This window comes from Globicephala melas, chromosome 9 (assembly GCF_963455315.2).
Source record: "Globicephala melas chromosome 9, mGloMel1.2, whole genome shotgun sequence".
NCBI lineage: Eukaryota > Metazoa > Chordata > Mammalia > Artiodactyla > Delphinidae > Globicephala > Globicephala melas.
Window position 1 is genome coordinate 102,439,045 of NC_083322.1, and position 21,721 is coordinate 102,460,765.

Here is a 21,721-nt window from a genome sequence, read left to right on the forward strand (position 1 = left end):
ATTTCATTCTTTTTTACGGCTGAGTAGAAAGACATATTTTTTTTTTTTTTTTGTGGTACGCGAGACTCTCACTGTTATGGCCTCTCCCGTTGCGGAGCACAGGCTCCGGACGCGCAGGCTCAGTGGCCATAGCTCACGGGCCCAGCCGCTCCACGGCATGTGGGATCCTCCCGGACCAGGGCACGAACCCGTGTCCCCTGCATCGGCAGGCGGACTCGCAACCACTGCGCCACCAGGGAAGCCCGAAAGACATATTTTTAAAGATATAAATTAACAGCCTCAGAGAGAAAAGAGAAGAGAATGTATCCAGGAAACATACATGAAGCTATTTCAAAAACTATATAACAAGAAAGAGCACTTGGAAATTAAAAATATAGTAACCGAAAATTTAAAAGCCAGAAGAGTTGGATAATGAAATAAAGGGCATTTCTAAGAAAGGAGGGAAAAATGTTAATTAGTCAAGAATATTCAAATATGACACAAATGAACCCATCTATGAAACAGAAACAGACGCAAAGACATAGAGAACAGACTTGTGGTTGCCAAGGGGATGGGCAGGGAGAGGGGTGGCCTGGGAGTTTGGGATTAGCAGATGCAAACTAGTATATATAGGATGGATAAACAAAAAGGTCCTACTGTATAGCACAGGGAAATATATTCAGTATCCTCTGATAAGCCATAATGGAAAAAGAACATAAAAAAGAATGTATATATAACTGAATCACTTTGCTGTCCAGCAGAAATTAACACATTGTAAATCAACTGTATTTCAATTAAAACAAAGACTATTGAAGAAAAATTAGAAAATTGATTTAGAATTTGCAGCGTTCAACTAATCGGAATCCAGAAAGAAAGGAGAAAAGAGAAGGAAGAAAAAAATCTTTGAGGAAGAGTACTAGAACATTCTGCAGAATCGCAGGATGTCCAGATGGCCGGGGTCCGTGGATGACCCAGCAGAGGGTGAAAGCAGCCTCACCCAGGGCATGGCAGGATGGTCCAGGGCTCAAGGAGTGAGAAGATGCTCAAGCCTGTGGAAGGAAGGAAGACAGCCAGCCAGCCTGGGGTTGGGATGGGGGCGGCTGTCCCCACTGCAGGGTTGCAGGCTGGAAGACAGCGGAGTGAGAGCCGAGCATCCTGAGAGAGCTTTCCGGTGTGGACCTCACAGGTACCATGCTGACTGCTCAGTGTACGAGAACACAAACATTTTTAGGTTTTCAAGATCTCAGAATTTTACCCCATACGCATCTTGTCTCAGAAAGCTGGTAGAAAGTGCGCCCCTAAAATGAAGAAGTGAATTTTAAAAAGGCGTAGGACCCAGGAAGCAAAGGATAAAAAATCTGGGCAAAGGAATTTCCAGGAAACTCAGTGAGAAGAAAAAGTGAGAAGACACATCAGTTATCAAGTTCACAGCAAACGGAAGTTCATCTAGGAAGAAAATGTCGTCAACACACGCATAGGTCTCGGCCGCAGAAAGTTGCTCTTGAAGAAAATTTCTGTTTTCATAATTATAATATCTATTATAACTATATGGATAACTAAATAGTGAATGTTAATTTGAATATTGTACCCTAACTTTTTTTTCAAAGACTGGGTAGGAAAAGTATGTGTGGGGTCGTGTGTCTGTGTGTGTGCCTGCGTCTCAAAGAACTTCTGGAGTAGGAAGCCAAAATCTAACATGGGAAAAGTCAAGAAACAGCAGAATAAGCTCTTTATGTAGAAAAACGGAGTAAATGCTAGACGAAAAGTAGTTTGAAGTGGCTGCTGTTGGAGTGGGCTAGGAGCTGTGGGTTTGACTCTAAGCCTTGTGGAACTGTTTGCCTTTTCTTGTCCATGTTTTTCATAAAACATGGAATTTTAAAGGTATAGGAGGTGGTTATAATGTATTGTGGTAGAAGGATAGAAAAAATATGACTTTTAAAAGGAAACAGAAAGACCAGAAAAAGTGTATGCCAATTGTTAGGAGTTAACCGAGTGTCAATTAAGGGATTTTTTTTCTTCCTTTTATAATAAAAAAAAATTGCAATAGATATGTATTACTGATGAAGTTGTAAAAGACCTTTTACACACACACACACACACACACACACACACACACACACACACACACACACACACACCCCACCACCACCACCACCACCACCACCACCACCACCACCACCACCACCAGGTCCGGCCCAGCAGAGGAGGTTCCCCTCCTTGGGAGGAGGAGACACGCTCTCCATCCACTGTGAACCTGAGCTGATAAACCGAGGAGCTCCAAGAGAAGGACTCGAGGCCCAGCAGGTGGTGTTGGCAGCACCCCTCCCAGGACAAGCGCTTGAAGGACCAGGGCCTCCTTGGGCTTGGAGGTCCGAGGCTGCTGTAAGCCCCCCAGGGCAGGAACCAAGCGCAGGCATCTTGCCGGCCCTTGCACATCCTCTGCAGGTGGCGCAGTGCTCTTTCCATGCAGTCCCATCGGAGGGTGGAGGCAGGAAAGCTTCGTCTGTAGTGCAGAGGAGAGGAACAGTTTGCGCTCTTTCGGGAACAGAGACCTGGAATCAGTGAATCCAGCCTTGCAGACAGAACGGATTTCCCCTTCAACAATGAGACCTGCTCGATCCTAACAAGCCGCCGTTAGAAGCTGTGCATCTGTCACTGTTGAGTCTCCCAGAGGAGCTGGGTTTCCGTGCTGGGTGGGAGCGTGGTGTCCCATATGCCTGTGTCCCATGGGCTGGCAAATCCATTGCGGTTCTGGGTGCGGGGCGGTCGGCCTGTGGACAGTTGCTACCCTGGCTGAAGGGGCAGGAGAGCGAGAGAAAGGCCAAGGGTAAGGCCAGAGATGCCCTCTGTCCTTCCTCTGCAGGGGCCCTTGGTAAAGCTTCCAGAAGGAATAGTTCTTCTTTGCATTTAAGTGAGAGCTCAGGATCCCCTTTCTCATAGTTATGCTGAGGAGAGATTTCCAAGTCTTCTGATTTGCCTGGAGCCCCTAGGAAATATGGGGCAGAGCCCCCGCCCCCTGCCACCTAGGGGTCTTGGGGGGCATCTCTGAGCATCCCCGGACCCCCTCAGGGCCACTCCTGGGCAACCAGCAAGCCCTCACACCCATATGCCTCCACCACCTGCCCAGGAGCCCCAGAAAGGGGACCGGCAACCTGCCAGCCCTCCTCGGGGTACCCGTCACGCCGGCCAGCTCCCTCACGTGCACAGCCACCCTCACGTGCACAGCCACCCTCACGCTGTTTGTCCTCCCTTGTGCTTCGCAGGTGTCTCTGGGGTCACAGATGGACTTACAGAAGAAGAAGAGACGTGCACCAGCTCCCCCTGCACCCCAGCCCCCGCCGTCCAGCCCGCTGGTGCCCCCCCGCACGGAGGGCAGGGAGGAGGACAGGAAGGGCAGGACGGGTGAGTGATGGCGTCCGCGCGCCTCTGGGTGCTTGGCCTGCATCTCAGCGCTGCTTCTCACCCCTGCCCTGGCTTCCTCCGCGATGGCATTAACTCGGAAAGCATTTAGGCTAAAGAAAGAAAGTCTGGAAATGAACGGCTGTGAGTCAAGGACATCCGACAGGCATAGTTTCTGGGGGTGGTGCGGGCGTTGAGAAGGTGGGAAAGGCGTGCTGGTCAAGAGGCTCGGGAGAGTGCGAGTGACGGAGAGCTGGTGAGTGTGGCTGGGGGACGGCGCCTCCCTGACCGAAGGGGGTGAGTCCCAGGATGGCGCCCACGGATGCTGGTGTGGAAGACGTCTCGACCGCAGGGCGTTTATACAGTAGGTCATGTGACAACAGTTCAGTCATCTTTTGAGCACCCTGTTTGAAAATGATCTCCACTTATAAAGCTTTCCTATATGGTATTCTCTGAGAAAAAGAGAAGCCAGAGTAAAGAGGGTGCAATCCTGGTGTCTGTGAGCAGAGACGTATTCGACCATGACACCTAGTCCCTCATGTTACAAGGGAGAGAAGAGATGGGGGTCTCTAGGTCCACCAGCCAGGGATGGCCGATTTTATTCTAAAATCATTCAGTGTTTGTTGTTTCATTTATGTAGGGACCGAGATAAGCCCCTGACACAAGTGCTCCAGTCATCACAGGAGTGCCGTTCAGTCCCCCAGGCAGCCTCACATTTTGCCGTTGATCTCATGGCTGCAGCCCCCAAAGGGAAAAGATGCCCAGGGATAAGTGGTCGCACTGTTGCTCCCTAAACCTTTCATAAGAGCTCCTTTGCTGTTGGTCAGCATTTTCCCCCGGCCAATACCTCGATTTTAACGTCTTAGCATTTCACAGACTGGGAATCGATTTTGCTAAGGAGATACAGCCAGTATTTCATGTCAGTCCATCGTCGTTCCCAAAGGAGAAACTATCTGATTTGAAGGAAATGTGATCAGAAGCTCCTTCAAATAAACCTGGTTTTCTTTTTTTTTTTTTTTTTTTCCATAATGAGACTCCCATTCCGCCTTCCAAGCTTTCTCCCCACTCTTTTCATAAGTGGATGAAGAACTCAGATTAAGAGTCCTTGTTGAAATTCTAAGACGCATCCATGGTTAGGGTAGTGTAGATGTGGTGAATCCTGCCAACCTCCAGGCCAGACAGCCCATTTTAACCCCTGGAAGGACCTCCCGATTCAGCCTTGAAGGACCAAGGTCTGTGTGCAACGAGTTTGGAGAGCCTGGCCTGGGGGTGGGCAGCTGGTACTCACAGGGGTCTCAGAAAAAGAGAGAAGGGCATTTTAAAGTGAAAACGGTAGGGACAGTTCCCTCTCTAAGGAACGTGCGCAAAGAGGAGGTATGCATGGTAGTAACTGCTGTGGGTCTCTCTCTGGTCCATAGACTTCTGTTTTGTGGATTAAGGAGGAGGCCAGAAGCTCCCTTCCTCCCGTCAATAACTTTGAATATTTTTTGAGGTCAGCGGTCTTGGTGGCCATTTCAAAGCAGACTTCCATCCCCATCAGAAATCCCCATGAGTTAAAAGTACAGTAACGGCACTACAGCAGAACTTTTAACCAAAGTCTTGGCTTTAGGTTAAAAGATAATAATTTTGAAAAAGTAGCCCAAACCACAACAAAATACGCTGAGCTTCTTTGTGTATTCAGACAGCTGCAGATAGAAATTGAAAATGTTTTTGGAACTTGCACTAAAGCGGTATTGCAGCCGGCTGGATTTGGGTCCTGACCGAAATTTCTTGGTAAACAAAAGGAAGCCTTCCAGTAGAGAGGGTATTCTACCTGCCTTGCCCTTGGGGTTGCCTTGTCATGTCAGGTGCTTACCTGGGCCAAGCAAACCACACTCATTCAGACGCCTTGCCTTATGTGCACTTTGAGAGAGGAAATGATGTGTATATATGAGGAAATTAATATTTTTCCAAGTCTAAAGAACTATAAGCAAGAGAAGGAATAATGGATATATTTCTTGATGAAGAAATGATGTCTTAATATTTTTATTAATAGTCTGATGAAGGGCATGAAGTGTAGACTCTATTAGTTACTAGAAGATTCTAAACTTTAGAGCTTGAAGACAGTATTTTTTAAAGAAATAATCATGAGCACAGTTTATGACTAGTAACTCCTATCATTCGTTATATTGTCATTAACTTTCAAAAACTTTATTAGCAGAAGAAAACCATTTCTATAGAAAATGGTAAATAGGTTCCCAATGTGAATAGATCAAAGAGGGCTGCTCGGTTGGTCTGAGAGGTAGACTGGCCTGGGGGACATCCCCACCCTTTCTCCAGCCCAGGATCCTTTTCAAAACAAAGTTTAAAAACTGTTACCGCAAACAATGGAAGAGGTTGATAGTATAAATGGGCTTAAAGAGGTAGAGCAAATTAGGGGTTATTGGATCTGTAATAGGTAATAATAGATGTAAGCAACAAGAATAAGCTAAAAAACCTGTGAACCTGAAAAAGACTAACGTGAAGAAAAAGAGTTCCTTTGAAGTTGACAGAGCTGTTTAGGGACCTCTTAATAATAATTTCAGCCTTTAAAAATACTTGTGCCTTTCAGAAACAAATGGCAGTACATTCAAATTAACCCAAGGACAGGACCCCACGTATGTAAAATGCTAACACTTTAGAGAGGTGGGATTTGCTGCTGGGTGTGTCTGGATTTGGTTCCAGGTGTGGCTGCATTTGGTGACGGGTGAGGTTGGATTGATGTCGGGTGAGGTTGGGCTTAGTGCAGGTGTGTCTGCATCTGGAGCTGTGAGGCGCTCTCGGTGTGGCTGAGTGATGGTGACGTACCTTCCGCTGGAGACAGAGGGCCTCTGGGCTTAACCTTCTGAAGTAATCCCTGTTGATTCCACGTAGGTGTCGGACGACAGGTGCCACAGAAGCCTCCCAGAGGCACTGCTCGGGGGCCCCCCCAGTTAGTGCTTCCCCCACCCCCACCCTACCCTCCTCCTGACACAGACGTGGCAGAGCCTCTCGGCTTTCCTGGGGAAGGCGCTGTTTCCGAGGCCTCGGACCTGAGACCCACACGTACGTGCCTCTCGTTTCGTCTGTGTCGACGCCTCACCTCTCTGGTCTCTGGTGTCGGCGCTGGGTTTCCAGACTTTCCATTCTTGCCTGGGGATGTGTGTGCCTCTTCCCTGCAGCTTTCCTCTCTCAACGCTCAACGCAGTGTGTCCAGCTAACAGTGAATGCACTCCGAATGCCAGGCAGGTACCCGTGAAGAATGATTTAACCCATTAATCATTCATGTTGTGGTTAGACTTAAGCCAGAATTGCATCGTGTGGGTGGAAACAGCAGCTAGGAGCAAATAAATGTCCCTCAAATTAGAACTGTCCTCGCAGTGCCCACAGGTGGCCCACTCAGCACAGCACAGCACAGCAACGATGCGATCGTATAGGCTGTATTGCTAAGCTCGCTCAGGCCAGCTGTGAATGCCAAGGCGGCTGTGCTCCAGAGCTGGGGGGACTTGATGGACTAGAATCTTTGAACCCTACAGCCAGTGGCCAAGCTCCCGCAGAAGGGGAGACTGAGGTACCAGAAGGGGAAACAGCTTAATTTGAGTCTAGCAACAGCCACAATTAAAGGCTCGTTTTGTTTCTGTTCTTGTCACACCCTGTCTGAGATCAGGCTTTCTTCGTTGTTTCCTGGGATTTCTTTTGGACTTTAATAAGCACCATGTATAGCACTCCCACCTCCAGGTGGATATTAGCTCTGTGTATTTCACTGTACACACACACACACACGCACACACACACAGGACATCGAGCCTGGGTGCGTCCCTCCATCAGGATGCCTGAGCTGTGCTGGGCTATTGCCTTATAAAGCAGGTACCATCCAGGACTGCATTTTCCCGATGGTGAAACGTCTCTATACATTCAGCCTGGGGAACAGCTGGCACCCACATGAGATATGCAGCCCTCTGGTTAGGAAGTCCATCCTTTTCCACCATCGAACCACTTGATCTTTTTCTGTCTTCTTTGGAAATGACAGCTAGCTCCCTGCCAGCTTCTGGGGAAAGAAGATAATCGTTGGATTTCTTACCAACTTTCTCTAGGCAAAATAATCCTGATTCATTTGATCTCTTTTCACAAAGACTTCTTTTCCATCCTCAAAATCTGTTTGATCATCTTGACGTTGGACATGCTTCCGAATGCAAATGAAATTCGTAGGGGATTCAGAAATGGAGGATTAGACAGATGAGTCGGAAAGATGACACCGAGGCTTAGACAGCTCTGGAGCTGTGTCATCTCTGAAGAGAGTGGATTTGCAGCCCCACAGGCCAAGGCCGTGAGCTTTGAGTGGCCGCTCACGTGGTCCTCACCGGGGATTGTCCCCCCTGGAGAGCCCATGAGGGAGGAAGGGCTGAGGGGAGAGGGTGGCCCTTGGCAGGGAGGAGTGGCCACAGCCCAGGAGCTCAGGGGGCCTAACAGGACGGGACAGCCAGGCCCACGGACTGCCCTACACTTGGCCTTATGTAAACCCTCAGACCCCAGCTTCCCCCGGGCCCCTGCCTGGGTTTGGGGGGACAGTGTGTGGCATCTGCTGGGGAGACCGAGGACAAGATTTAGCAGCTGCCTTTTTTTTTTGGCTGCGCTGCACGCCATGTGGGATCTTAGTTCCCCAACCGGGGATGGAACCCGCACCCCCTGCAGTGGAAGCAGAGTCCTAACCACTGGACCGCCAGGAAGGTCCTCAGCTTTTAAAGGCCTGCATCAGCCTGCAGAAGAAGAGCTTCCCCCGGGTCTCTCCAGCGCTGAGGAAATACATCCCATCCCTGCCCTTGGGAGGCTTTCCAACAAAGGTCTGCGTAGAGAATGAACAAGCCTCAGACAGAACAGGAGGCTCCCTGCCTTCTTGCCTGGAGGCTCCCGTCTTCTTCTCCTGTCCCGGGACAATTCTCTCCATGTCTTCCTCTCCCCACGTGCATGTCCGAGGACCTTCCCCTGCCCTGGACATAACTCACCTGCCCTCCTTCCCTCTCATCCCCTCTCACACACCCATAGGAACGTCAGGAAGAGAGCACAGAAGCACAGGGGGAACAGAGCGGGGCCCCGTGAGTGTTAGGACCACGGAGAGCCTGGCCCGGGCATAGCAGGACCCCTCCTGTCCCCTAGCCCTGTCCTCCTGACCACGTGTGCACCAGGGGTTAACGCATCCAGCTTGGAGCTTTTATTTAGCAGGACCGTCCCGGGCATTGTTCACAGCAGGAAAAACTAGGATCTCCTGCCCAGCCAGGCAGAAAGCAGTTCACCTGCTTTGATTCAGGTCTTTAAAAAAGTGAGGGAAAACGACTCCTTTGTTGTCATTTGTTTCACTTCTTACACTTCTTGAGATCTGGGTACTGCTCTCCCTTGTCTCTGGGGAGCTATGGACTGTCGGCATGTAGAGTGCCGGGTGTGATTTCCGCCCCTTGTGGGCGTGTGCATCTCACCTGCATGCCCATGGAACTTGCATCTGTTTGTAGCCATGGGAGCTCAGCAGGCACTTTCATCTGCCAGCCGTAAGCTCTTGTGTGTCTCCTCGTGTGTTCAGCCGGAGTTAGACCTGTGTTCTCTGTCTAAGAAATGATGTGTTAGTGGTGGAAATCAGACCTGAGTCCCTGGAGGCCGGGCGAGTTCTCGCTCCACCCTCGCTGGGGAGACGCTGAGCCAGAAGCAGCTGCATCACTGGCCCCTGGTCTCACTGCGGAATGCGTCTGGCAGGAATCGACATTATGGCGTCTTTGACCTTCAGCCTCTGCCTGCCCCCAGCCCGAACGTTCCTCCCACTATGCCAGAGACTGCCACTGGGCACCTTTGGCTGTGCGCCTTCTTTGTGATTTGTACCACAGGTGGCATGTCCCACTTAGGTCACTACAAAGAGGTAAGCTACATTGTCTTGAAAACCAGTCAGCACAGCCAAAGATAAGATGGAAAGACTTAGGTAGCAGTGAATTAATAGTAACTGGATTTGTACGCAGATGTGAGAAGGTGGCAAAGAAGACATGAAACAGGTCCTCATACCACACCTCCTATTTTGATCTCTCCCATTCCAGAACCTTCTGTTCCAGCCATCCCCCTGTCCCTGAGCCAGCTGACCTGGGCACCAGGTGGGCCCCAAGCCCTGACCCAAGGACAAGTCCTCTTTCCTATTTTTATGCTTTAAGTGTTAGCAGCGCTTGACTCGTGGCCATTAAGACCATGTTGACCTGGAACAGAAGCAAACAGGAGGAGACTTGTGTTCCAGGTCAGTGCCACATCTATCTGCATCTCCTGAGCTCTTTTTGAACCAATGTACAGTTTGTGGTCGGAAGAGGTAGGATGACCATCCCCTCGTGCATCTGCTCAGCTCCAAGAGGCCACCTTCCACGGCCAGCCCTTGCGCCAGATCTGGCGGGACCCAGCCTGGATGTCAGATTGATGTGATCTCCACATTCTCTCGCACAGTCAGGGGCGGGGGTCTCTGTGCTCACCCTGCTCCAGCCTAGGAGCCCTTTGGTCTTTGGCATGGCTACCCCTCCCTCCTGTTGTCCTCTAGGTGTTCCTCCACTTCTCACCGTACTCGTTACACAGGCCTGTGTGTGCTACCCCACTAGTTGAAGCTACTCGGAGGCTGTACCGGTCTTAAAGGGCATCCAGCGCCGGCACTGTGGTCTGTCTATAGGATGTTCCCATGGTGTCAGCACTGCATCGGAGACCTTGGCAGTCACACCTTTAGCATCCCAGCCCGGGCTTCCATTCCTCAGTTGTCTCCTGGTCGGGTCTGTCTGTCAAGACGCCCTGTGGTACCCTGGCTCCCGATGACCCCCACCTCCTGTGTTCACCCTCTTATGTAGCCCTCCCCTTGAACATAGACTCGTGTCTAATGAGTAGAATGTGGCAGCAGTAGTGGAAGTCACTTGTCACCTCTGAGACTAGGTGGAAACAGTCTGTGGGTTCCATCTGGAGCCTCTCACCTGCTCACCCCGAGGAAAGCCAGCTGCCGGGCTGAGATCTGCTCTAGGGAGGGTCCACGGGGCAAGGACCGAGGGAGTCTCCAGCCAGCAGCCCTCAGTCCACTGACCATGAGAGCTGAGTCCTGCCATGGCCACTGAGTGACACTGGAAGCAAAGCTTCCCCAGTAGAGCCTGCAGGTGAGACCGCAGCTCTGGTCCACACAATTGCACACAGCTGAGCCATCCCAGATTCCAGACCCACACAGACTATGAGATAAATCCTTATGCTTTGAAGCCTCTAAGTTTTGAGGTCATTTGATCTGTAGCAATAGATAATCAATACAGGTTGCAAAACTCCCTTCTCAAACCTACTCAAACAGTTAGGGAATCTCTTATCTCATTAGGAATCCCGGTGGGACAGACTTCAGTGCTGAATCTGAGGCCTCGAGTTGCCATCAAGGCTTTCCCTAGATCATCTTTGGGGTTGGCTTCCTCCTCCGGCTGGTACCCCGGGCGCCATGGCTGTTCCCTGCATCCCATCCAGGCACCGGAAGTCTCGGGGAGGAAGAGAGACCATCTTTTCTAATAGTTTCATAGGAAAAGGGAACCTTTCCCAGAAACGCCCAGCTGCAGAGTTCCTCTCGTGTCTCATGGACCAGGGTTGGGTCTGGGGCTGACCCAGTCCCTGGGTGAGGATGGAATCCCCGGAGGTGAGTCAGGTGCATCCTGACAGCTGGGGTGGGGTCAGCTTTCCCTGCGATTGTGGGAGTAGCTGGTCAGTACAGGAACTCTGCTCGCTGGGAAACGTGGAGTATGCACACTGCATCAACAGCCAGCAGTGTTCACCACACACGGGCTGTAGCCTGAGGTTTCCTTCCTGTGTCTGGAGAACATAAGATGCGTCGTGAGCAAGTGCAGAGGGATGATTGGGTGCCGGCAGTGACTCAAAGCAGTGTGACCATACACCTGAAAGTCAGAAATCACCAGGGCACCGTCCTCCTTCGGGGACAGTTTCAGTTCAGGCCTGGCCTCCACCTACATTTCCCATTTCCTGCTTTGACAAACCAAAGGAACTACTAGAAATGCTCCTGACATTAGAAGGTGCTCACTTAGAGCCCAGAGACTAAAGGGTTTGGTTTCTTGATCATCTTAGTAGCCAAGAGGATAACAGAATAGGGTTAGTGAAGTTGGGTGTTCAACCAATCAATCTTTGGAATCCTGTATCTCATTTAAAATCACTTTCTGCTCTAAGAAGCATCATTTTCTCTCTTCCAAGGTGAGCTTAGCTTAGGATAGACAAAATGCAGCCTCTTCAAAGTTGGCTAGGGCAAGTGTGAAGCTGGGTGGACTTGGCCTCTGCATCGCCTGGTGCAGGACTGAGGTCCCTTGGCCTGGTCCAGGCTGTCACTCTCTCCCTGGCAGCCATGGCCAGCCCAGCCTGTGGAGTCTGAGGTGGTGAATGCTTGGTGCACACGTGGGAGAAGAACGGTTAGGCTGGGTGATGTCTCAGCCTCATGGCACAAAGGTCACCGTGAATGAGGCTTTGGTGATGTGTTTGAGCTTTTGTTGCATAATTGTAACAACAGTAAATAGTAATTCCTTGGCCTATGCTCTTCAATCTTTTTGTTTCTTATTAATAAGCTTTCACATTAACTTTTAGATATCTAATCAAGTACACAGGTGCATGTCTAAACCAGTATAATTGTGCCTGTGGATTTCCCCCCATAACTTTCTAACCAGCTCGCTCTCTGATTTCAGTTTTAGTTGAACCTTCGTTGTGAATCATGGTGGTAGAGTCTATCCCATTAGTTGCACTGAATTGTTTGTTTACAAGATTTGCAGTACTAGTTATGATTAAGTTGTTAACAACTTATTAGCTACTTATTTTAATGACAAGACCCTGGGGATTTTAAAACACAATGCACAGAGAGCTCCTCAATTTGTCTTATATTTTTCAAATTAAACTGTCCAGTGACTGTCGTTTTCTTATACATTATTTTCCTACACCAGGCTTGAGGAAATCAGCCTTCCCTTGGGCATACTTTTCTAAGGTAATTGGCAAAGGATTTTAAAGGCAGGGAGGGAAAAAGGGCCATTGTCTCCTGTTCTAAATGACATGTAAGGTTAAAGCACCACTGTGACAACCATTGCGATGTTTCTAGCTGATTGGTTTTCAATTTGTGAACAAGTGTCCCATTCTAAAGAACTTTAAGGAAGTTCTAAATTAGGGGAATAAAATGGGAGAAATAAACTATCCATTCGCAATTAGAAGATAGTAATTTCCTCAATATAAAATTAATAATAATAACAATAATTGGCATTTTAGGCAGTGTGACTCAGCAGAAGATCTGAAAATCTAGAAATATTTTGGGCCCAGCTCTGTGGTTTACTGGCAAAATGGCTATAATCAGATCCCCACACTCCCAGACGAGAGCCTCACTAATGGCTGTGCCGCGTGGCATGCGGGATCTCAGTTCCACGACCATGAGCTGGCCTGAGCGGAGAGCTTAGAGAGGACAGGACAGGAGCTTCACTGATGCTCCTTATGTCGGGACCAATAGCCTTTCAAGTCACCTAACATCTTACTTTACAACTGGAACCAACACTTGGCCCCTTTCCAAACAAAGTAGCTAATCCTGACGCTTGTGACACAAACACAGTTCTGGGAGTCTCGTTTGTCGTGGAAGCACCCTTTCAACCCTACAGGTGTGTGGACTTCAGAGCAAGGCCAGGGAAGCACTCTCGCCTTGCCTTGGGTTTACTCGCCGCTTTCCTTCTGTGGCGAGAGAACCAGCCACGCAGCTGCTCCTGCTGCCATGGGAAAGGGCACGGTATCCAGCAAAACAGGAACTGGGTGGTGAGCAAATGGCCCGTCTCATAAAAGGAAGGAAGTCGGTGACTATGGGAGCAGAGTCTGTCCCTGCTCAGAATACACTTTGAAAATGGACTGAATTGTTAGCCTGTTATTATGGTACCTTGAAAACCATTAAATCTACCCGATATGAACTAAAGAGTGAATACTACTTAGAAGCAAAGCAATGAGAATCATGATAGAGTTATATACAGTATTTTTAAAAACGCTATGAACACATTTCCTTTTGCTAATGACCTTTTAGCCCTTTATTTGCAAGCTACCATGTCCCTGACTTGAGAGAGAATTGAAGAACTAAGTGACAACTCAGGGAGCAGGTATGCACTGGACCTGGCTCACACCAGCTGGTGAGAGCAGGTTGTTGAAATTTTAGGAATTTTGCAAGCCAATTGCTAAGTAGAACCATTATTAAAAAGTAAAGTATGTAAGCTTACAATTAAATAATGTTAAAAACAGGTAACATATTAAAAACTCACCACTTTCTAATTATTTTACTACATTTTACTATTTCTGTGTTCTTGAGGTTATGTACTTTGAATCAATATGATTCAATAATATGCAACAGTGAAAATGCCATATAACAGCACACCACTGCACACCTCTTCCCAGCACCACATTCACTGACTGATGAGGTCTGGAAATCAACCAAGGAAGGAGCATTTACACCATGGACATTGGCAAAGGCTATACAAATCAGGGCTGGATTTATTGTGTGCTCATTGCCCAGGTGTAGGATGTAACATTGGGAAATGTTAATAATGCAGATTAATTATAAAGGCATATTATCAACAGCCAATGCATTGTGAAAAGCACCACCCTACCCCATCCCGCCAAAGTTGAAGAATGGTTCCTCCATTTTCCAAAAACCACTATTCAGTTCAACAAGGTCATTCATGTGATTGACAAAGAAGCCAAATTCCAACATCTATCTTCGTGGTTTCATGTTCATCTAACTGCTTAACGTAAAGTGATCAATCCACAGTTGTGTCAAAAAGACACGTGTTTGTCAATGGTAATAATAGGCTGACTACAGATAAAATAATTTGACAAAAATTAATAAAAGGATTCTGTGAGAATCAATTGGTCATATAGAATTTACGACAAAGACTATTGTATATTTTATTATTACTTGTAAATTTTGTGCTACCCATCCTTTGTATCAGTAAAACTTTATCTGTCTGTTTATCCCTTTTACTTTTTCCAGAGAGCTGGTGACTAACCGTTTACCAGCCTCCCACTGCAAAGGAATAACATATAAATAGGAATGCTGAAAGGGAGTAAAATTATTTAGTTAAGAAAACAGATGGCGATATTATTTTTTATTTTCCTAATTCACTGCTCAAGCTGTGAGTTGACACAAATAATCAAACAGGTTTCTGTGTCTCTGAGAGTTTTAATTTGCAGGCTAAGTTCAGGTTTGGCGTAAAAACCAACTTTTTAACATCAAGAGTTATAAGAACTTCTTTCTGGGTTCACATGTATTTCAGTTCTTCCTGGAAGTAAGGAATGGACAGCTTGATCTTTCACGAATGGTTTGAGATTCTTAATAAATATCATTATTTTATTTTATTAGTTAAAAAGTGAATAGGGATTATAAACCCATCATTTCTTTACCGACAGTAGTCTTCTAACCTGTTGTCGTAAGGATTTTTATGAGATAAATAAATTTCTATGCATTTGGGCGTGGCTGTCCTTTGTTTTAATCCCTAACCCTCGAGGCCTTCAGGGCCTCAAGCTACTCCAGGCAATCGATGGCCCTTCATCAGAGGGTCCGTCTCTCACTGCGGAAAAGAGCAAAACCCAGGAGAGGTTTACTCCTTGAAAACAATGGTCAACATGCATATGCAGTTGATGCCTGTCTCCAGCTCAGTAAGTCAGTCAGTATTTTCTGAGTTTATGCTTGAGCCCTGCTTAGTATCCACATTGTCGAGGCTGGACTGATTGATCTGCTGCTGAGGGCATTGGGAAGCAATGTTATCTGTTTTTCCCTAGAGCTCTGAAAGCAACTTAGACTTCTTTCCAGGAGCTTTCCTACCAGCTGGTCACTGTCTCTGCCTGCAAGGACCTTAAGGTTTTGTATCAAATCCATATCATTTTATTAGAAAACCTCCAAGACAACAGTGAGTGCCGTGATGCTGATGATATAACTCTCCCAAGGACAGAATTGTGTATGTTGGATCAACAGGCCCTTTGAATAACTGACATAGTCAAAGACTGAAAGGAAGTGGTAGATACAAATGAACTTACATACAAAATAGAAACAGACCCACAGACAGAGAAAACAAAGGGGAGGGCGGGGAGGGATAAATTAGGAGTTTGAGATTAACATATACACACTACTATATATAAAATAGGTAAACAACAGGAACCTACTGTATAGTACAGGGAACTCCACTCAGTATTTTATAATAACCTATAAGAGAAAAGAATCTGAAAAAGAACATATATATATATACACACACACACACGTATATATATCTCAACCACTTTGCTGTACACCTGAAACTGACACAGCATTGTAAATCAACTATACTTCAATTAAAAACAATAAATTAAATTTTTTTTTTTTTTTTTTTTTTTTGTGGTATGCGGGCCTCTCACTGTTGTGGCCTCTCCCGTTGCGGAGCACAGGCTCCGGACGCGCAGGCTCAGCGGCCGTGGCCCACGGGCCCAGCCGCTCCGCCGCACGTGGGATCTTCCCGGACCGGGGCACGAACCCGCGTCCCCCGCATCGGCAGGCCGACTCTCAACCACTGCGCCACCAGGGAAGCCCAATAAATTAAATTTTTTAAAAAAGAAAGGAAGAGGAGGAAACATTAGTAATATGATGATTTGCCGACACCTCACTCTCTATGCAGTGCTGAATCCCCAGGGCCTTGACGATGATGAGAAGGGTGACATTTATTCTGCCAGAGTTCGCGTTCATGTTTTACTGTTTATTTTCCCCCCCGCAGTTTATTGCTGTGCATCATTCCCTACCCATGCCAAGCGCTTCTGACGGACGGCCCCTTCCTGGAGCTCCGTACCTCTGACTTTTCCCTGTGCCTCTGCTGTCCTGACTCTGATTCTCCTGTTGATCTTCCATCTGTCAGCATAAAAGAGCTCATTTGTACACCCGCAACTTACTTTCTTTAGAATTTACATATAAATGCATAAGCAACAGAGATTTGTCTGACCGAGGTTCACATTTCCTTGTAGGAGGTAAAGACTTCTATATGTAAATTCTAGGTTGATTTATATTGACCTGTCTGAAATTCCCCTTTCATTGATACGTGGATATGTTTTTATTAAGAACCTTGCTTTATTTGAATTCATTATTAATTCATATTTTTCTTGTTTGATAGTCGGCTACATAATTTCTTCTCCATTTTCCTTTCAACTAGATGGTGTCCATAAATTGACCAGCAAGGGCAATGTGGATAGAACTGAAATAGTCTACCTTCCTGGTAAAACTAAGTGCGTAAGCCCAGGAACTATGAATATAACCTGTAGGGACCCACCACTCATGATCTATAGGTATCCATTCGGGATATGTAGGATATAACATTTTTGTAGATGTTTTCCAGGTTTTCCTATTACTGTGTCCCCTGCCATTTAGAGAGTTTATGAGAAGAAAACAGAGGAAGAGGAACATGTGTCTCGCTTTGTTGATTCACCAAACACGGGGTACTTGCTTGATGCTCTGGGGGCTGTTAGAGTGAGTAGCACATGACCTCTGCCCACGGCTTCTACTTACCATGACTCGCTTGAGAAAAGAAGTAGCGATGGGTCCACTTGATAAATGCTAGTCCGGAGGTTTGTACGAGTGGAACATATGCCTGAGGGTGTAGCTACCATGTCCACGTAGGGGTGTTGCCTGCTCTTCCTAGAGACTAAGGTCCTTCTCCCATCTTGAGAAAACCGACGCAGTCACTGAGAACTGGTCACCGCAGCAGTCCTAAGACAGAGCAGGTGAAAATACTCATGTGAAGATTCATGGCTTAGGGAAAAAAGACTTGCTTGCTTTGATAAATTTTTATTACTGTGCAAAGCTACATTTGAATTGGAGAAGCTTATCATGTTTCTCTCCAAAAGGTTTTTTAAATGTTGTTGCTCAAAGTGAGAAAAAAAAAGAGTGTTTTTTACTTGTATGACTGTTGTCTGCTTGATCACAACGAGAAGGGTAACAATAACTGATGTAGGAAATATCGCAGCTGATAGTGGTATTACTAGTAAATATAAGCTAGAACTTCTAGAAATATATAGCTAGAGCTGCGTATAACCAATCTAGTGCCATGTGTTGGTGAAAAAAACAGAAATTACTCAGGAGGAATCATAGAACAAGTTAGAAAGTGCTTTTCTTTTGCATTGAAATAAAGAACTTTTGTCTGATAAGTAGCAGTCATTTGACCTTAAATCATTAAGTGGGGAAAGTCTAAACAAGAAAAGGTAATGTTTACCTAAATGTTGGGGAAAGCATCAGGATTTATGGCCCAGACATTAAAGATTGTAGAAGATTGTATATAATTACAGCAAGAAGCATTTGTGTAAGAAGTAGCTATTACGCTGAAGAAAGATGGCGGTAGGAAGTCTTAAGGCAAAAAGTTAGGAGAAGAACAGGAGAAAATGATATTGTTCATTGAATTATTGGTTGGGGGACAGAAAATGTAATACAAAAAATGTATCAAACTCTATGAAAAACAGAGGACACAGATGTTGGGGGTGGGAAGGAACAAACTCAGTGGAGATCGACCGAATTATGTGACAAATGGAATGTGACCAGGGCACCCCTGACATCCTGGATCACGAAGTTAGCCAAAGACACAGATTTTTTTTTTTTTTTGCGGTACGCGGGCGTCTCACTGTTGTGGCCTCTCCTGTTGCGGAGCACAGGCTCTGGACGCGCAGGCTCAGCGGCCATGGCTCACGGGCCCAGCCGCTCCGCGGCACGTGGGATCCTCCCGGACCGGGGCACGAACCCGTGTCCCCTGCATCGGCAGGCGGACTCTCAACCACCGCGCCACCAGGGAAGCCCCAAAGACACAGATTTCTGACAACACCTTAGGGTTCTCTATCACCAAGGTGGTCTCTCACACAGCTGGGTAAGATTCAGGACAATTCGATAAACAAGTTTTAGAGATCCACGTGTGTCATGACACCGTGCTTACCCAGCATCAGAATCTTCTAGGAACCGTACAAAATAATTTGCTTAAATATTTTTTTCTCGAGGCACTTGCGTTTCTGAGAGGTTTCCATTTCTGGCTCAGCCCAGAATCCATCCCTCTTTGTGGGTCATCTCTTCTCCTTTTAAGCCAATAGGAGAACCGTCTGTTTCTTGTCTCCATAATGTTCCACATACTGTCAAGAGTCGAACTAAAAGAAAAACAGATTCGTGAGCGTTCACATTTTCTAGCCAGAGAGACACAAATCAAGCAGCCCTAGTGACTGACGAGCCTTGACTAGCCATGCAGGTTCCCAGGAACGCCCTCAGGGGGCACCAGCCCTATAACAAGTGCCAAGGCACACAGAAATTATATTATTTTTCAGCAGCAATTGGCTTAAACTCTTCCATTTCCACCGTAGAGACAGTGTCAGCAGTGGGCAGTGGGACACGCTGTAATTTCTAAACTGCATTAGATGAGAATGTTTGCCATCTCACTTCACCGGTACTTTTGACCTTTTCCTGTGAAAATTCGGAGATTATTTTGCGGTGAATAAATACTCCTAGTACTACAGATGAAAGAATTCGGAGACTCTTACTCCAGTTTCCTCACTGGTATTGTATTTTCTCACCCATTATAACCAACCACGCATTACATCTGTGTTTGCAATGCTTATCAACTGCTAATTTTCAGTTTCCATGTTAATTTGGGTCCGTCATATGACACTGTTTGTTCACAACTCTCATAATTCATGTAGTCTGATGCAAAACATGTCCATATGCAGACTGACATTTTCCACGGCAAAACAAACTTTTCTGTAACAGAGATAGGATTACATCTTCCAAATATTATGCGGGGAGTAAGAGCCCCTCCACACACGTATTGAAGGCACGACCGATTGTCTAGGAATTAATCCACTCACAGAGTACTTACTTCTTCTCTCCCCTCTGAATTGTGCGTGTGCATGCGAGCACACGTGTGTGTTTTTAACTATTTCATCCTCAAACCCAAGGAACGTAGAGCAGGAGAAAAACTCAAAATAGTTTTGCTGCTTATTAGTTGCCATGGTAAAGCAACAAGAAGCAAACTTCAAACACTGGTGAAAATGCAAGTCCAAGTGTGAAATGAAATGAGACTTGGAGTTATCTGCGGGCTGAGTTCCCATGCTTTACTTGTCACCGATAGCAACACAGAACACTTCTGTCAAAAACTCTTCACAGGAAACTGTGAGATTAACTTTATCATCACTTTCTGTGTTTATTCTGCCCTTAAATGCTTTATATAATCCATCTTCTTAAGAAAATAATAAACTTTTTATTACTATGAGCAGAGCCGTGTAAAACTCAGAAGGTTGTGTCTGCCTCCAGCAAAGAACAAATGTTCTCCAGTAAAGAAAAAAAATACAATTAAAACAAAACCAAAGAGGTGAGAACTATTGAGATTATCTAGGCTGGCTACATTGTTTCCGGGGTGATAAATCTACCCTCCGGGTTTCAGGGAGGAAAATGAGGGGGAAAGTGACCAAACGTGTAACCTAAATCAGAACACAACAGCCAGTGTATCTCATATGTTTTTCTTTGGTGTGTGAGGAACTAGGGTTAAAGAGAAAATAGGTCCTCATATCTTTCGTATGAATAAGACGTGGTAATGAGGAATATAAAGACTTCCTAATAGCACAAATCCTAAGCCAGATGGCAGATGGCCATGTCTGGCCCACAGATGTGTCCTCGTTGCCAGGTAAAGTTGCCAATATTAAGTCATATTGGCCTTGAAATTCTGTCTCCTCTGGAATGTGTAAGAACGCTCATGCCTTCGGGGCCTGGAACTCAATGGGCACCATGCCCCCCACCATCTCCATGGCCCAGCCGGGAATTCCTTTGCTATGGTTATTCTTGAGTTACGGTTTTTCCAGTCAGAGGATGGAGGGGAAAGTGATGAAGTCTTGCCATCAGGCTCCTGACTGGAGTGGACAAAAGTGGGAAAATGAAGTCTACACCTATAGGGCTGCAGTCTCAATGAAAGGGGGTTAAAGTTCAGTTCTGGTTGGAAGTAGGGAGTATTCGCACCTCTGGCTGGTTTCTCTCATGGACATTTCTGCCTAATCCTTGGAGCCTCTGATGTACGACCTCTCTCTCAATCTTTTCTTCCCACCCCCCAGTGGCAGGCACACCCCAAATCTGCACCCACAGAGGGGTTACTGACAGAGCCAGGAAGGGGATGCCCGGGGTAGGGGGGATCTGCCTTTCCACCCCCGTCCCATCACAGCTGTCACACAAGTAAGGTAGAGTGTGACCCTGCTGAGGGCAGCATGTGCCAAGCCTGAACAGCTGCTCCCTGGACAAATGGCCTGCATTAGGGCCCTGGGGCTCGAGGACAGAAATAGTGTACGTGAAGACGGAGTTCATGAAGTCCCATAAATATCAAATAATAGCAAATGGTTTTAAATTGAGATTTTTCTTATCTAGTAGTGGATTGTAAGTTTCCTTTTACTATTGCAAGTTGAAATATGGGAATCAAATTGATGGGAATTAGCAGTTTTTATCTTTTAAGCGTGTTACTGATGTATAATTGGCACACAAAAGCCCTACATGTGTGTAAAGAAAGTATATCCTTCAGTAAGTGTTGACACTTGTACACACCCATGAAACCATCACCACACCATCAAGATAGTAAACATATATAGCACCTTCAAAGGTTTCCTCATCTCTCTGTAATCATTTTTAGCGTGTGTGTGTGTGTGTGTGTGTGTGTGTGTATGAACACATGAAACATTATACATGTAGCTATATAGGTTACCTTACAACAGTACTATAAATCTAATGGGGAAAGCTAGAAAAACAATTTTTAATAACCAAAATTCTAAATTAATTGAGAAGTAAAGCTCTGTTGCAACTAATTAGGAAAGTGTTAGACGTGATGACTGTAATGATAAAGTTGAACGTTGGTCTGCGGGGAGGGAAAACCAGTCACAACATTTTCAGCCAGAGCAGTACCTTGGACGCGGTATCGGTGAAACGCAACCACGCACGTGCTTCTGCACACACGGGCCATGGAGCCATCTCTCCTCTATCCAGGTTTTCAAGAGGAAAGGAAAGATTGTTCTCCATGGCATCATTTTCTCCTGCCAAAGAGGCGTGAGCGGGTGCAGAAAGCTGAGTTTGCTGAAAAGTTCACTGAAAGGAGGTCAGCCGCATCCTCCGCTCTCACCAACCTCAGACCTGCTGGTCCAGGCAGGACCCTGGCTGCCACCTGGAGGGCGGGGTCGGGGTGCCAGGGCAGCACACTGGGCTCCTCTGCAGGGGCAGCGCCCTCTCCCCGCCCCTCCCAGCTGCCCCATCTAGCAGCTGAAGAGGCGGCTTATTAACAGGGCTGGAAGTGCC

At 46.7% G+C, this 21,721-nt stretch overlaps 1 protein-coding gene across 8 annotated transcripts in view; it reads left to right on the forward strand.

The window, feature by feature from the left end:
* The window catches only part of COBL (cordon-bleu WH2 repeat protein), a 261,221-nt gene that overhangs the window by 193,855 nt on the left and 45,645 nt on the right, over positions 1-21,721 (forward strand). For 6 of the 8 annotated variants that reach the window (XM_030871313.3, XM_030871312.3, XM_030871314.3 and 3 more), the window contains 2 exons: positions 3,243-3,381; positions 6,271-6,441. In XM_030871313.3, coding sequence (XP_030727173.2) covers positions 3,243-3,381; positions 6,271-6,441 — 310 coding nt within the window. The remainder of the gene's footprint in view (positions 1-3,242; positions 3,382-6,270; positions 6,442-21,721) is intronic. The other 2 variants (XM_030871319.3, XM_030871320.3) reach the window with 1 other exon arrangement.